At 46.0% G+C, this 15144-nt stretch overlaps 1 protein-coding gene across 1 annotated transcript in view; it reads left to right on the top strand.

Annotated features, from left to right (window-relative positions):
- The window catches only part of LOC144509853 (uncharacterized), a 415538-nt gene that overhangs the window by 304621 nt on the left and 95773 nt on the right, over window positions 1-15144 (top strand). The window contains exons 7-9 of the mRNA XM_078238759.1: window positions 7018-7140; window positions 9519-9641; window positions 11189-11326. Coding sequence (XP_078094885.1) covers window positions 7018-7140; window positions 9519-9641; window positions 11189-11326 — 384 coding nt within the window. The remainder of the gene's footprint in view (window positions 1-7017; window positions 7141-9518; window positions 9642-11188; window positions 11327-15144) is intronic.

The following is a 15144-nucleotide window of genomic DNA, read 5'->3' as shown; positions in this document are numbered from 1 at the left end:
CATTATATTCCACCCATAGCTTCAATAGAGGGCTTTCAGTATTGCTATGCATGCTGGGATAGTCACACCTCCATAATATCGTTTGCATTCACTCTCCAGTCATAGAACCATATAATCCATACAGTGCAGAAGGAGGCCATTCAGCCCATTGAGTCTGCACCAACCCCCCGACAGAGCATCGTACCCATGCCCTTTCCCCGTAACCCCACACATTTACCCTGCTAATTCCCATAACCTATACATCTTTGGACACTAAGGGGCAATTTACCATGGCCAACCCACCTAACTCGCACATCTTTGGATTGTGGGAGGAAACCACAGGACCCAGAGGAAACCCACGCAGACACGGGGAGAATGTGCAAACTCCACACAGTCACCCGAGGCTGGAATTGAACCCAGGTCCCTGACACTGTGAGGCAGCAGTACTAAACACTGTGCCACCGTACCGTCCAGTCAGCAACAGGGATAACACTTGCAAATCTTGCAGCCATGTAAGATTTAAAAAGAAGGAAGAGTTGAAAAGAGGAGAACAGGAGCAGGCCATTCAGCCCCTCAAACCTGTTCCACCATTCAGTGAGACCATGGCTGATCTGCGACTCAATTTCATACCCGTGTTGGCTCCGCAATCCGTAATATAAATCCAAGATAATTACTCACACAACCATAGGGAAATAAGGAAAATATTCTTTAGTCAGGGAGTGACTGTAACCACAAAAAATGGTTGAGATGTTACAGAGAGGGATAAACAGAGAGAGCGGCATGGTGTCACAGTGGTTAGCACTGCCGCCTCACAGCGCCAGGGACCTGGGTTCGATTCCGGCCTCGGGCCACTGTCTGTGCGGAGTTTGCATGTTCTCCCTGTGTCTACGTGTGTTTCCTCCAGGTGCTCTGGTTTCCTCCCACACAGTAAGAAGTTTAACAACACCAGGTTAAAGTCCAACAGGTTTATTTGGTAGCAAAAGCCACACAAGCTTTCGGAGCTGCAAGCCCCTTCTTCAGGTGAGTGGGAATTCTGTTCACAAACAGAGCATATAAAGACACAAACTCAATTTACATGAATAATGGTTGGAATGCGAATACTTACAACTAATCAAGTCTTTAAGAAACAAAACAGCATGAGTGGAGAGAGCATCAAGACAGGCTAAAAAGATGTGTATTGTCTCCAGACAAGACAGCCAGTGAAACTCTGTGGGGGTTACAAATAGTGGGACATGAACCCAATATCCCGGTTGAGGCCGTCCTCGTGTGTGCGGAACTTGGCTATCAGTTTCTGCTCAGCGACTCTGCGCCGTCGTGTGTCGCGAAGGCCGCCTTGGAGAACACTTACCCGAATATCAGAGGCCGAATGCCCATGACCGCTGAAGTGCTCCCCAACAGGAAGAGAACAGTCTTGCCTGGTGATTGTCGAGCGGTGTTCATTCATCCGTTGTCGCAGCGTCTGCATAGTTTCCCCAATGTACCATGCCTCGGGACATCCTTTCTTGCAGCGTATCAGGTAGACAACGTTGGCCGAGTTGCAAGAGTATGTACCGTGTACCTGGTGGATGGTGTTCTCACGTGAGATGATGGCATCTGTGTCGATGATCCGGCACATCTTGCAGAGGTTGCTGTGGCAGGGTTGTGTGGTGTCATGGTCACTGTTCTCCTGAAGGCTGGGTAGTTTCTGGAAACTGGCAGTTGTTGGCGCTGAGCACTGAGGCCGTTGCAGCAATGCCATCGTCATGGGGGATGCTGGTGTAGAGTGCCGAGACATCCATTCTGACGAGGAGCGCTCCTGGTTCAACTGCTCCATGTGTGCCGAGTTTCTGTAGGAAGTCCGTCGTGTCGCGACAAAAGCTGGGGGTTCTTTGTACAATGGGTTTCAGGATGCCCTCGACATAGCTGGAGAGGTTCTCGCACAGGGTCCCATTGCCCGATACGATGGGATGGCCGGGTGTGTTTGCCTTGTGTATCTTCGGGAGCAGTAGAGATCTCCAACGCGGGGAGTATGTGGGATGAGAGCACGGAGGGTGTTCTGAAGGTCTGGATCAAAGGTCTTGATCAGAGTGTTGAGTTGACGGGTGTGTTCTTTGGTCGGATCTGCAGGTAACTGTCTGTAGTGTTCCTCATTGTTTAGTTGTCGGTACACTTCTTTGCAGTAATCCGTTCTGTTCAGTATGATGATGGCCCCTCCTTTGTCTGCTGGTTTGATGACAATGTTGCGGTTGGTCTTGAGAGCGTGGATGGCGTTACGTTGTGCTTGGGTGATGTTCGGGGCTGTCTTGTGAGTGCGGCTGATGAATTTGGTGTTGACGCACCTCCTGACGGCTTGGGCCGAGAACACCATCCACCAGGTACACGGTACATACTCTTGCAACTCGGCCAACGTTGTCTACCTGATACGCTGCAAGAAAGGATGTCCCGAGGCATGGTACATTGGGGAAACTATGCAGACGCTGCGACAACGGATGAATGAACACCGCTCGACAATCACCAGGCAAGACTGTTCTCTTCCTGTTGGGGAGCACTTCAGCGGTCACGGGCATTCGGCCTCTGATATTCGGGTAAGCGTTCTCCAAGGCGGCCTTCGCGACACACGACAGCGCAGAGTCGCTGAGCAGAAACTGATAGCCAAGTTCCGCACACACGGGGACGGCCTCAACCGGGATATTGGATTCATGTCCCACTATTTGTAACCCCCACAGAGTTTCACTGGCTGTCTTGTCTGGAGACAATACACATCTTTTTAGCCTGTCTTGATGCTCTCTCCACTCATGCTGTTTTGTTTCTTAAAGACTTGATTAGTTATAAGTATTCGCATTCCAACCATTATTCATGTAAATTGAGTTTGTGTCTTTATATGCTCTGTTTGTGAACAGAATTCCCACTCACCTGAAGAAGGGGCTTGCAGCTCCGAAAGCTTGTGTGGCTTTTGTTACCAAATAAACCTGTTGGACTTTAACCTGGTGTTGTTAAACTTCTTACTGTGTTTACCCCAGTCCAACGCCGGCATCTCCACATCATTCCTCCCACACTCCAAAGATGTGTGGGGGATTAGGTGGATTGGCCATACTAAATTGCCCCTTGGTGTCAGGGGGACTAGCTAGAGTAAATATATGGAGATAGGGCCTGGGTGGGATTGTAGTCAGTGCAGACTCGATGGGCCAAATGGCCTCCTTCTGCACTGTAGGATTCTATGGTTCTATAAAATATGAAAAGACAAAAAGGATTTGGGAGTTTTATTGGAGCTGAGTTTTAGTCAGTGAGTTGGTAGCTAGGGGTTAAAGTGGATAACCGTCTGAAGGAGGTAAAGATACAGGACTATGTTGAGGGAACTGGGTGGGCCACAGCAGTATGTTTGGATTTTTCTTTAAAAAAAGGGCATCTTTCTGTGCGGTAAAAATTCCAACATTCTTTTATTGATACACTGAGTTACCAGAACAAATAAACTATCCTTCATATTCATTCAGTGGGAAAGGTCAAGTGATTTTTTTAAAGGATTGATTGAGTAAAGTCATTCAAATCTTAAACAATAAACAAATTGAACTATAGTCATGAAAATTACCTTTATGAATGCGAATATAATGGAGATTTGAAGAGAGGAGGGGGGGAGGTTTGACCTGCGGTGTCACAATTGCCCAGTTTCCAGTGGAATAACGTTGGCTCTCGCTCAGTTTGCCAGTCAGGGGTAGAACATTAGGATCATCATCATAGAATAGAATTTCATAGAATTTCATAGAATTTCATAGAATCCCTACAGTGAGAAGGAGGCCATTCGGCCCATCGAGCCTGCACTGACCACAATCCCACCCCAGGCCCGATCCCCACAACCCCACACATTAACCCCGCTAATCCACCCAACCTACACATCCCAGGACACTAAAGGGCAGTTTAGCATGGCCAATCAACCTAACCCGCACATCTTTGGACTGTGGGAGGAAACCAGAGCACCCGGAGGAAACCCACGCAGACACGAGGAGAATGTGCAAACTCCACACAGACAGTGGAATGGAACTCAGGTCCCTGGAGCTGTGAGGCAGCAGTGAACAAAGAACAAAGAAAATTACAGCACAGGAACAGGCCCTTCAGCCCTCCAAGCCTGCACCGACCATGCTGCCCGACTTAACTAAAACCCCCTACCCTTCCGAGGACCATATCCCTCTATTCCCATCCTATTCATGTACTTGTCAAGACGCCCCTTAAAAGTCACTACCGTATCCGCTTCCACTACCTCCCCCAGCAACGAGTTCCAGGCACCCACTACTCTCCGTGTAACAAATCTGCCTCGTGCATCTCCTTTACACCTTGCCCCTCGCACCTTAAACCTATGCCCCCCTAGCAATTGACTCTTCCACCCTGGGAAAAAGCTTCTGACTATCCACTCTGTCCATGCCTCTCATAATCTTGTAGACTTCTATCAGGTCTCCCCTCAACCTCCGTTGCTCCAGTGAGGACAAACCAAGTTTCTCCAACCTCTCCTCATAGCTAATGCCCTCCATACCAGGCAACATCCTGGTAAATCTTTTCTGAAACCTCTCCAAAGCCTCCACATCCTTCTGGTAGTGTGGCGACCAGAATTGAACACTCTATTCCAAGTGCGGCCTAACTAAGGTTCTATAAAGCTGCAACATGACTTGCCAATTTTTAAACTCAATGCCCTGACCAATGAAGGCAAGCATGCTTTATGCCTTCTTGACTACCTTCTCCACCTGCATTGCCACTTTCAGTGACCTGTGTACCTGTACATCCAGATCCCTTTGCCTATCAATACTCTTAAGGGTTCTGCCATTTACTGTATATTTCCTATCTGTATTAGTACTAACTACTGTGCCACTGTGCCACCCTCAAAAAACAAACTGGGAGTCTAGGAGAAATAGATTTATACAGGGGGTTAAGACATGAAATGCTCAACTAGAAACATTGGGGAAAACAGTATTTAAAAAGGAAGTAGAGAAATATTTGCATATTTAAAAGAATATGAAAAAGGACAGGGGAGTGGGACAAAGTGGAAGGTTCTTTCAGAGAGCCAGTACAGGCACAGTGGGCTGAATGGCCTCCTGTTTTGTAAATGTCTGTAGAGTTGAACTAGATACGTGTTTCACCATTTCTCCAGCTGCAAAGCATTCCATTTAACAGTTGGACGGCCTGCGGCCAATTTACACAGACATTGGTTCCACTTCTATACCCATCGGAATCCTATTTTAGGCACCCAGGACCTATCCTTCTCAGGGGGAGGCGATGGCTTAGTGGTATTATTGCTGGACTATTGATCCAGAAACTCAGCTAATGTTCTGGGGACCCGGGTTCGAATCTAACCACGGCAGATGATGGAACTTGAATTCAATAAAAAATATCTGGAATTAAGAAGCTACTGATGACCATGAAATGAATGTCAGAAAAAACCCATCTAGTTCACTGATGTCCTTTAGGGAGGGAAATCAGCCATTCTTACCTGGTCCGGCTCAGGCATACAGTCCGTTTTATTAGTTGATGGGACATTGGTGTCGCTGGCTGGGCCAGCGTTTATTACCCATCCCTGAGGGCAGTTAAGAATCAACCACATTGCTGTGGATCTAAAGTCACGTGTAGGCCAGACCAGGTAAGGACAACTGATTTCCTTCTGAGCAGCTTAGGGCATCAGTGAACCAGATGGGTTTTTCCAACAATCGTCAAAATCCATGGTCATGGGTCATCATTAGGCTTCATGGCCATCTTTAGATTTTCAACTCCATGGTTTCTATTGAATTCAAATTTCACCTTGGTGGGATTCGAACCCTGGTCTTACCCTGGGTCTCTGGATTACTAGTCTAGCAACAATACCACTACGCCACTGCCTCCTCCACGGTACTGATAAAGCTTGAGGACTAATTTACATGGGTCCTTGTGTTAAGTTCGTTTTTCGTGAGACTCTTCCGTCCCTGATACAAAGGCAAACAAAAGTTCTTTATTTGTCTTACATACGCAAGCTGGCAAACTTTTGCTACGTAACTTCCACTCAGTGCTGGGAGTCAGTTAGCAAAAGCCCACGAAGCAACAAGGCTGACACCTTTTATACAGTTTACAATCCCATCAGGTAGATGTGATTTCAAACAAGACTTAAACACTCATCACCCAATTCAATCAAAAACGAGTAGTTACAGGAATTGCTGCATAAGAAAGAACATCCTATTAAAATACGCATTTACTACTTACAACCCCCACCCATCAGAACATAAGCATGATGTCTTTAGGATACGCCATTTGTTAGCGCAAAAGAGAACATTATCACGTACTCAGCTAGACTCGCACCCCAGCCGGGCTCAGCAAGCTGGAGCCTGTGGTTAATCTGTTTTGTCAGTTTGCTCCCATGAGCTGTTTCTCTGCCGTTCTTGCAAGCCCAATAGTTCACCTTGCCCTCTACAGTGGAAATTAACTCTTTAATATCTCACTTGGACAGCTTGGTTCAGGTAAATGCTCCTCACGTACGCCGGAATTCTACCACCTCGCACGCCACGGAATAGGAGCGGGCGAGGAATGGACAACGGAAATGCCCATTGACCTCGGAATTTCCAGTCTCACTTGAGCGAGGTCGTAAAATCCCACCCATAGTGTCAGGTCTGAGCCCGAAAATGGAGCCTGGGGAAAATCTGCCTCTTTGATTCTACGATCTACATTCATTACCACCAAGGGAATAATGTGTTAACAAGAAGCCTGGTCGTTCAAACTTGCTATTCATTCTCAAGTTAGGATATGGGTCTGATTAGACCAGCGCAGTGATGGGATTCTACAACTGGCCTCTGTGTTTGCAAGGGGATGTTCTCAGCCTTGACAGCTCTCTAGGGACACCTGCTGGAAGGATTGCTGGATGTGCACAGGCTGGAGTTTGGCACCACAGGCTATCCCAGCACAGGGCCACACATGAAGACCGGCCATTGAGGGAAAGTTACCATGGTTACAAACAAGAATAAGCACCGTGCGTCCTGGAGGTGCGAAAGAAGCACTATGGGTAATATAAACCGTAGGGGCCTACTTTAATTGTGTACTCGCTTACCTCTACAGTGAAGAATCCATGTACAGATAAAAATGGTGGCTGTATGCACAAGTGCCACAATTACCATGGAGTTGCCAAGTGTGAGTGTCACCCAGGATACGAATTGGCTAATGATGTCAAAGGATGTGAAGGTAAAGGTTATGTTATCACTTGTACTTACACCTACAGCATGCTCTATCAGGCCTTCTGTGGCATAGACAGATTTTTGGTTTTCAAGGGAATTAAGGTGTATGGGGAGTGGTGGGAGAATGGATCAGCCATGACCGTATTGAGTGATTTGATTTGATTTGGTTTGACTAATTATTGTCACATGTATTAGTATACAGTGAAAAGTATTGTTTCTTGCGCGCTATACAGACAAAACATACCATTCATAGAGAAGGAAAGGAGAGGGTGCAGAATGTAGTGTTACAGTCATAGCTAGGGTGTAGAGAAAGAGCCACTTAATGAATTAAAGCATTGTTAGAGAGTTTAAAAGAGTTAGGGTGAAGTTTGCGGAGCATAAAACGAGAGTAAAAAATAGAATTTGAAGGTATATTGGGCACAGCTTGCAAGAAGTTGCTCTGGCGCCATCTTGCTCTTAGCAACAACAGCAAGAGTGGCAGAACAAGCTCAGTGTGTGGTGTGGTGTTCTCCTGCTTCTGTTTCTTGTGTTCCTGTTCCTGTAACCCACACTACAGATCAGCATCAAGGTCACAATGGAACATGAGGGGGAGCTAACAATCTGCCCTAGCCCCTCATGTACAGTGCAGCCTAGACACATGTCCTGTTCCAACAAACTCAACGCACACATGGAACTTGGCAACTGATTTGGAAATGAGTGCCACAAATCCTGGAAATGTTTACATTTTATTGCACACAACACAATTTGTATTTTATAATTGTGCACAGAAGGTCATTGTGGAGTGTAAGTTCTGAGTGGCAACACATCACCTTCCCAATGAGTGAAGCAGAACTTCCCATACCTGCAACCTACCTCCCACCACCCAGAACGACAAGGCAATGTGTGCATGGGAACACAATCACTCACCTTCAAGTTCCCTCCATACCAATCTGATTTGGACATATATCACCTTGCCTTCATCATCACTGGACCTAACTCCTGGACCTCCTTCCCCATCAGCAGTGTGAGAGTGCCTTCACCGCACAGCCAACAGCAATTCATTGGTGCGAATTTATTGGTATCTCCAAGTTTTTGAACCCTTCCCAATGTGAACAATTAGCCTGGATCAATTGCCTTGAAAACTTCCAATAGGTTTCCCATAATTTGGATCTGAGAAACCCGAGGATCCTTTTTTTGTTATTCATTTGTGGGACATGGCTGGCTGGCCAGTATTTATTGCCCATCCCTAGTTGACCAAGGGCAGTTGAGAGTTAACCACATTGCTGTTGCTCTGGAGTCACATGTAGGCCAGACCGGGTAAGGACAGCAGATTTCCTTCCCTGAAGGGCACTGGTGAACCAGATGGGTTTTCCTGACAATCGACAATGGTTTCATGGTCATCACTGGGTTCTTAATTCCAGATATTTTGTACTGATTTCAAATTCCACCACCTGCCGTGGCAGGATTCGAACCCAGGTCCCCAGAACATTAGCTGAGTTTCTGGATTAATAGTCTAGCAATAATATCACTAGGCCATCAGGGAGCCTTGTCCACCTCCTGGGAAATCATGGATGTACCAGAGCAACATCCTCATTTATTATTCAGACATGATTATTATTTCAGACATTCAGATCATCAATGTCTCACTCAATGTTTTTCCAGTGCTACTATGACCAGTATTACAACGACTTGCATTCATATAGAATTTCTAAACATATCCCAATGAAGTTCACAGGAATGTTAACAAAGCAAATATGACACCAAGACAAATAAGGACAAGTTTCCTTTCATGATGTGTGTGTCACTGACAAGTCCAACATTTGTTACCCATCCCTAATTGCCCTTGAACTGAGTGGCTTGCTAGGACAGTGAAGAGTCAACCACATTGTTGTGAGTCTGGAGTCACATGCAAATTTCCCTAGTGACACAGATGGGGTTTTTATAACAGTCAATGGTAGTTTCATGGCCACCAGATTTGAGATGAGCCTTCAATTCCAGATTTATTAATTGAATTCCATCAGCTGCCGTGGTGGGATTTGAACCTCTTTTCTCCAGAGCGTGGCCTGGGCCTCTGGATTACTAGAAGAGTGGCATTACCACTACACCGCAACCTCCCCCAGATAACGTCAGTCAGTGGCCAAATGCTTGGTCAAAAAGGAAGGGTTTAAGGAGTGTCTTAAAGAGAACAGTGTGGTAGAGAATTGGAGAGGCTTCCAGTAAGTGGGAGAGGTGAGGCCATAATATATTTGAACACAAAGGTGAGAATTTTAAAACTAGGACATTGTTGGAATGCGTCTGAATGTAGGTCAGTGAGCACAGGGCTAATAGGTGAACTATTGCCATTACTGTACATAACCAGGCCAGTAATTTGCATCTCTCTCTCTCTCTCTCTTCCCATCACCCCAGATATTGATGAGTGCAAGATTGGATTAGCTGATTGTTCGCATGGATGCCTCAACACTCGTGGATCCTTTTCCTGTGTCTGTAACTCAGGCTATGAGCTGGGTGCCAATGGGAAGCAGTGCTATCGTAAGTTAACCTGTTGAGTCCTTCATACTGGTACAGAGCCATCAGCAGTGAGGAAAATATCAGGATAAAGGATTAACAGACCAATCCCATTGACATACTCCTAACATTGACTACAGACTCCTGAGTAGGATTCACTGCAAGGCCATTAATCCCATCTTGCAAAAACCTCAATGATATCCCACAGAAGGACAGTCTGTACCGAAGGACAGAAATGGTGATGTGTTAACAGTAATAACCTCCCTGTACACACAAGGAAGCATTGTAAGTTGCCATTCTATAAATGGAGGGGAGAACCTCATTTCTGTATTTAGGAGTCACTAAGGGATGACACAGTGCACAGTAAAAGCAGCTGCGAGAAAGGCACAATAAATATATTTTATTGAGAACTAGTTAGTCCAGCTTGTGCCATTTTATCTGGTGAGGCTGGATTGAACCCAGCCCAGGCCAAGGAGTTTAATGTCTCCTTTATTTATTGGTTGTGATGTGTAAAATAAGAATGAGACAGCATAGAGGAAACTTTATCTTGAACCTAACCCATACTGTGCCTGTCCCGGGAGTATTTGATGGGGACAGTGTAGAGGGAGCTTTACTCTGTATCTAACCTCATGCTGTACCTGTCCTGGGAATGTTTGATGGGTACAATGTAGGGGGAGTTTTAATCCATTTCTAACACTGTGCTGTACCTGTCCTGGCAGTGTTTGATGGAGGACAGTGTAGAGGGACCTTTAGTCTATATCTAACCCCATGCTGTACTTGTCCTGGGAGAGTTTGATGGGGGACAGTGTAGATTGAGCTTTACTCTGTATCTAACTCCGTGCTGTACCTGTCCTGGCAGTGTTTGATGGGGGACAGTGTCGGGGGAACTTTCCTCTGTATCTAACCCATGTTGTACCTGCCATGGAGGTATTTGATGGGGACAGTATAGAGGGAGCTTAACTCTGTATCTAACACCACACTGTACCTGTCCTGGGAGTGTTTGATGGGGGACAGTGTAGAGGGAGCTTTACTCTATATCTAACCCTGTGCTGTACTTGTCCTGGGAGTGTTTGATGGGGACAGTGTAGAGGGAGCTTTAAAATGATCAAAAATACATCGGCAAAATACCTGCAGAAGAGTTCCTTTCAGTTGACAGCTTGATCGAGTATTTTATTTAATTGACTGTTGTTGGAACCTTGCAGTGTGCAAACTGACTGTCGAGTTTTTTACGTCACAACAGTGACTACACCAAGCTTATCGATCATCCAGCACTTTGGGATGCGGTGCTTCTGTCGCTTGGAGTTGTTTCTGAAATGATTACAAAATGTTCTATCACATGTTGGATGAGTGTAATTAAGCATTTGTTCAGTAATGACCAGATAGTCAGTTCTGGCGATGTTGATTGAGGGATAAATATTGGTCAGGAATCAGGAAGGAGCCCTGCTCTTTGATAAATATTCTATTGCGTTCAGGCAAACCTTGACAAATCAGTCAGCTTGCCCACCAGAATAGAAATGGAGTGAAAAAAGTGCTAAAGGGGCAGTGAAATGAACCGACTGCTTCAATTTCAGGAATTGAGATGGAAATCGTCAACAGCTGTGAATCAAACAATGGAGGATGCTCCCATCACTGCCGCCACACGTCCAGCGGTCCGCTCTGTAGCTGCAATGAAGGCTTTCGTCTAGACGCTGATCAGAAGACATGTGTGGGTAGGTAGCGCTCTACAAAGGTGAAATTTCCTCAGTCATTGTTGGATCATGTTCGTGTGCATCAGCAGTGAGGATTTAATTAACATACAACAACTCAATTAAATAGAAAATAACACACCGTACTTGATTGTTTGACACTGATGTGGTATCTTGAGTGCTCTATTGCTCCAAAGTCTGACACTGAGGTTAGAAACGAGTCTTTCCCTCTAGGACCTGGGTTTGGAATTCAGTCCTGACTGATAGACGGACAGTCCCTTCTCCCTCGGTGTGAGTTTGTTATGGAATTATTGTCAATAATTTCAGTGCAATTACTAATGATCATCAGCGTATAGCATTAACCTGCCATAATTAGGGAGACACTTTGGCTGGGATTTTCCGGGTGGGATTTGTCACGGGCAGAAAGCAAAATTCAGAGAGGCAGCCCAAACGTCCATTGATTTTGGGAGAGAATTTCAGCCGCACTTTGACACTGAAACAACACTTGCCTTTAGAGACGCTACAGAATGGTTCATGTGGGAAATGTTACTTTGGTGCAATAAGGAACACGCTCTTGAAATTGGGGTTAAGATGCATTCTTGGGGATAAATGTTTTGTATCAAGCTTCCTCCATAGCAGATGTGCGAATGGTTGATACCGAATGAACATAAGATAGAACTGGTTCCCGGTTTGGGTCACTGTCTGTGCGGAGTTTGCACGTTCTTCCTATGTCTACGTAGGTTTCCTCCGGGTGCTCCGGTTTCCTCCCACAGTCCAAAAGACGTGCTGGTTAGGTGCATTGGCCATGCTAAATTCTCCCTCAGTGTACCCGAACAGGTGCCGGAGTGCGGTGACTCGGGGATTTTCACATTAACTTCATTGTAGTGTTAATAAAAGCCTACTTGTGACACTAATAAATAAAGCTTAACTTACAAAGATTTGACTACACAAATCCCATTTTCTAGCACTTGACCCATAGGCCTGGAGGTTATAGCAGTGTAAGTGAATATCTGAATACTTCTTAAATGTTATGAAAGTTTTTGACTCAACCACCCTTTCAGACAGTAAGTTCCAGACTCTCACTGCCCTCTCTTTCTCCTCAATTCCCCGCTTAGCCTTCTACCTCTGACCTTAAATCTATTCCTCATGGTTGTTGACCCCTCTAGTAATGGGAAAAATGCCTTCCTATCCACCTTATCTCTGCCCTTCAAAACTTTATACACCTCCATCAGGTCTCCTCCCAGCCTTCACTGCTCCAAGGAAACAGCCCCAATCTATCCAGTTATTCCTCATAGCTTAGACCCTCCAGCCCAGACAGCATCCTGGTGAATCTCCACTGCACCATCTCCAGTGCAAACACATTCTTCCTATGATGTGGTGACATGTAGTACTCCAGTTGTGGCCTAACCAGCATTAGTCTGCACCAACTACAATCCCACTCAGGCCTTATCCCCATAACTCCATAACTCCATGCATTTACCCTAGCTAGTCCCCCTGACACTAAGGGGCAATTGAGCATGGCCAATCCACCTAAGCTTGAATGTATTCAAGAGGCGGCTAGATATAGCACTTGGGTGGGTGGGATCAAAGGTTATGGAGAGAAAGCAGGATTAGGCTATTGAATTGGACGATCAACCATGATCGGAATGAATAGCGGAGCAGGCTCAAAGGGCCAAATGGCCTCCTCCTGCTCCTATCTTCTATGTTTCTATGTAACTGCACATCTTTGGACTGTGGGAAGAAACCGCAGCACCCGGAGGAAACCCACACAGACACAGGGAGAATGTGCAAACTCCACACAGACAATGACCCAAGCCAGGAATTGAACCGGATCCCTGCCGCTGTGAGGCAGCAGCGCTAACAACTGTGCCACCGTGCCTCCCTTATGGTGGGGGCTGAAGTCACAAGTAGGCCAGATTTGGTTATGGAAGAGCAATTTTTCTTTCCTAAATGAGCAAACACATTTTTGTGACAATTAAACACTCTTATTGATGCTACATTTTTATTTCCAGCTTGTTTCCAAACTGAATTTACTTTCTCAAAACGCAACAGTGGATTTGAACTCACTTTCTTATTAGGCCCGTAACATAACCATGCCACAAACATGCCAAACTCTTGATCACTGTCCAAAGACCCATGCTGGAAAATGCACCAATAGGGCCGGGGACTGAGGAGAGGAACAGGCTCAGATGTGACGCACCCCATGGCCAGTAGTTGACTATTGGGCCACTGCCAAAGTTTACATGGGAAACACAGCCACAGCTTCGGACTCCAGTCGGCAGGTGTAGGACCCCCACCACAGCTAGGGGGCAGCACCATGGTTGGAAAAAGCCTGGGCGCGGGGAGATTGACCCCTTCTCCACAAAACCAGTCCTGCCTAATGAATAGAATTCAGTGATGGGAAGAGTTAAGGTTGCTGTTTTTGTTACTGCTTTACTAGCCCAGTGATTAATAACCTCGTTTGCGGTTTATTGCTGCATTCACTGTTATTACACTGACGGTTCCCAGAGGGGAACATTGAGAATGTGATTCGGTTACATGTTCGTGCACTGTCTGAATTTGCAAACCAGCATTACCACACATCTACATGTGTGTTTCTGATCAATTCCAGGTACTCTACAGCACAAACATTTTGCAGAGTACTACAATAAACTGAGGTTCACAAATTTGGACCAATAAAACATAACCAAGGCAGAAAGAAGTCTGGATCATTAAAAAAAAGTGATATTGACCTCAGTGTTTCATGGTTCTACAGCAGTGGAATATAATTCTTTCCCCCGATTGTACCCAAGTCCTGTTCTTCCCGTTTTCCTTTCTCTCCTCATTGTAGCTGTGTTGGAACCAAAGCCTGGTGTATCAATACCGCTACCCATACCCGTACACATGCAGATACCAACGCTGTATCAATACCAATATCAAGTGTGAATGATGCCAAGCGACACCCAAATTCTAAACCCCATTGATACACAGCTTTGTAATCCCCTCACACGCTTCTCCTACAGTTTGTAGTGTGCCTCTGTAATACGTATGGGAGATTATATTATTCCTCCCTTGGTTTCAAGTTTTGAACGAGTTCCGAGTCCGGCTTTTCCAGGTAAATGTTCAAGGTCTGAAATCCCTTCATTCATGGGATGTGGGCGTCGCTGGCTGGGCCAGCATTTACGTGGCACAGTGGTCAGCACTGCTGCCTCACAGCGCCAGGGACCCGGGTTCAATTCCCGGCTTGGGTCACTGTCGGTGCTGAGTCAACACGTCCTCCCTATATCTAGGTGGGTTTCCTCCGGGTGCTGCGGTTTCACTCCAAAAGACGTACTGGTTTGGTGCATTGGCCGTGGTAAAATTCTCCCTCAGTGTACCTGAATGCCGCAGTAACTTCATTGCGATGTTAATGTAAGCCTACTTGTGACACTAATAAATAAACTTTCAAAACTTTATTGCCCACCCCTAAGGGGGTTTAAGAGTCAACCACATTGCTGTGGGTCTGGAGTCACATGCAGCCCCAGACCGGGAAAGGACGGCCGATTTCCTTCCCTAAAGGACATTAGAGGATCAATGAGTTGAAAATCCATGGGGATTAGAAGCTTGGTGCCAGCTGACTCCATTCCCAGTCGGAACACCGTGGCAGGCAGCTGCTTGACTTTGTTCCCACTCCGCCAACGTTACTTCATGTAAACCGTGTTCGCTGCACTCACAGATCACCACAGACCAGCAGCAACTCTGAGGAATTCCCCAGCCTGGGTATTTATTGTATCGTATGTAGCACCCTAGCTGCCACTTTACATTGAGCTGCCTCACCTGAGTGGTATTAAAGTTACCAATGGGTCAGTGAATAAAAGCAATGA

Source organism: Mustelus asterias, chromosome 22 (genome assembly GCF_964213995.1).
Source record: "Mustelus asterias chromosome 22, sMusAst1.hap1.1, whole genome shotgun sequence".
NCBI lineage: Eukaryota > Metazoa > Chordata > Chondrichthyes > Carcharhiniformes > Triakidae > Mustelus > Mustelus asterias.
This window is presented reverse-complemented; position numbering and strand designations above follow the sequence as displayed.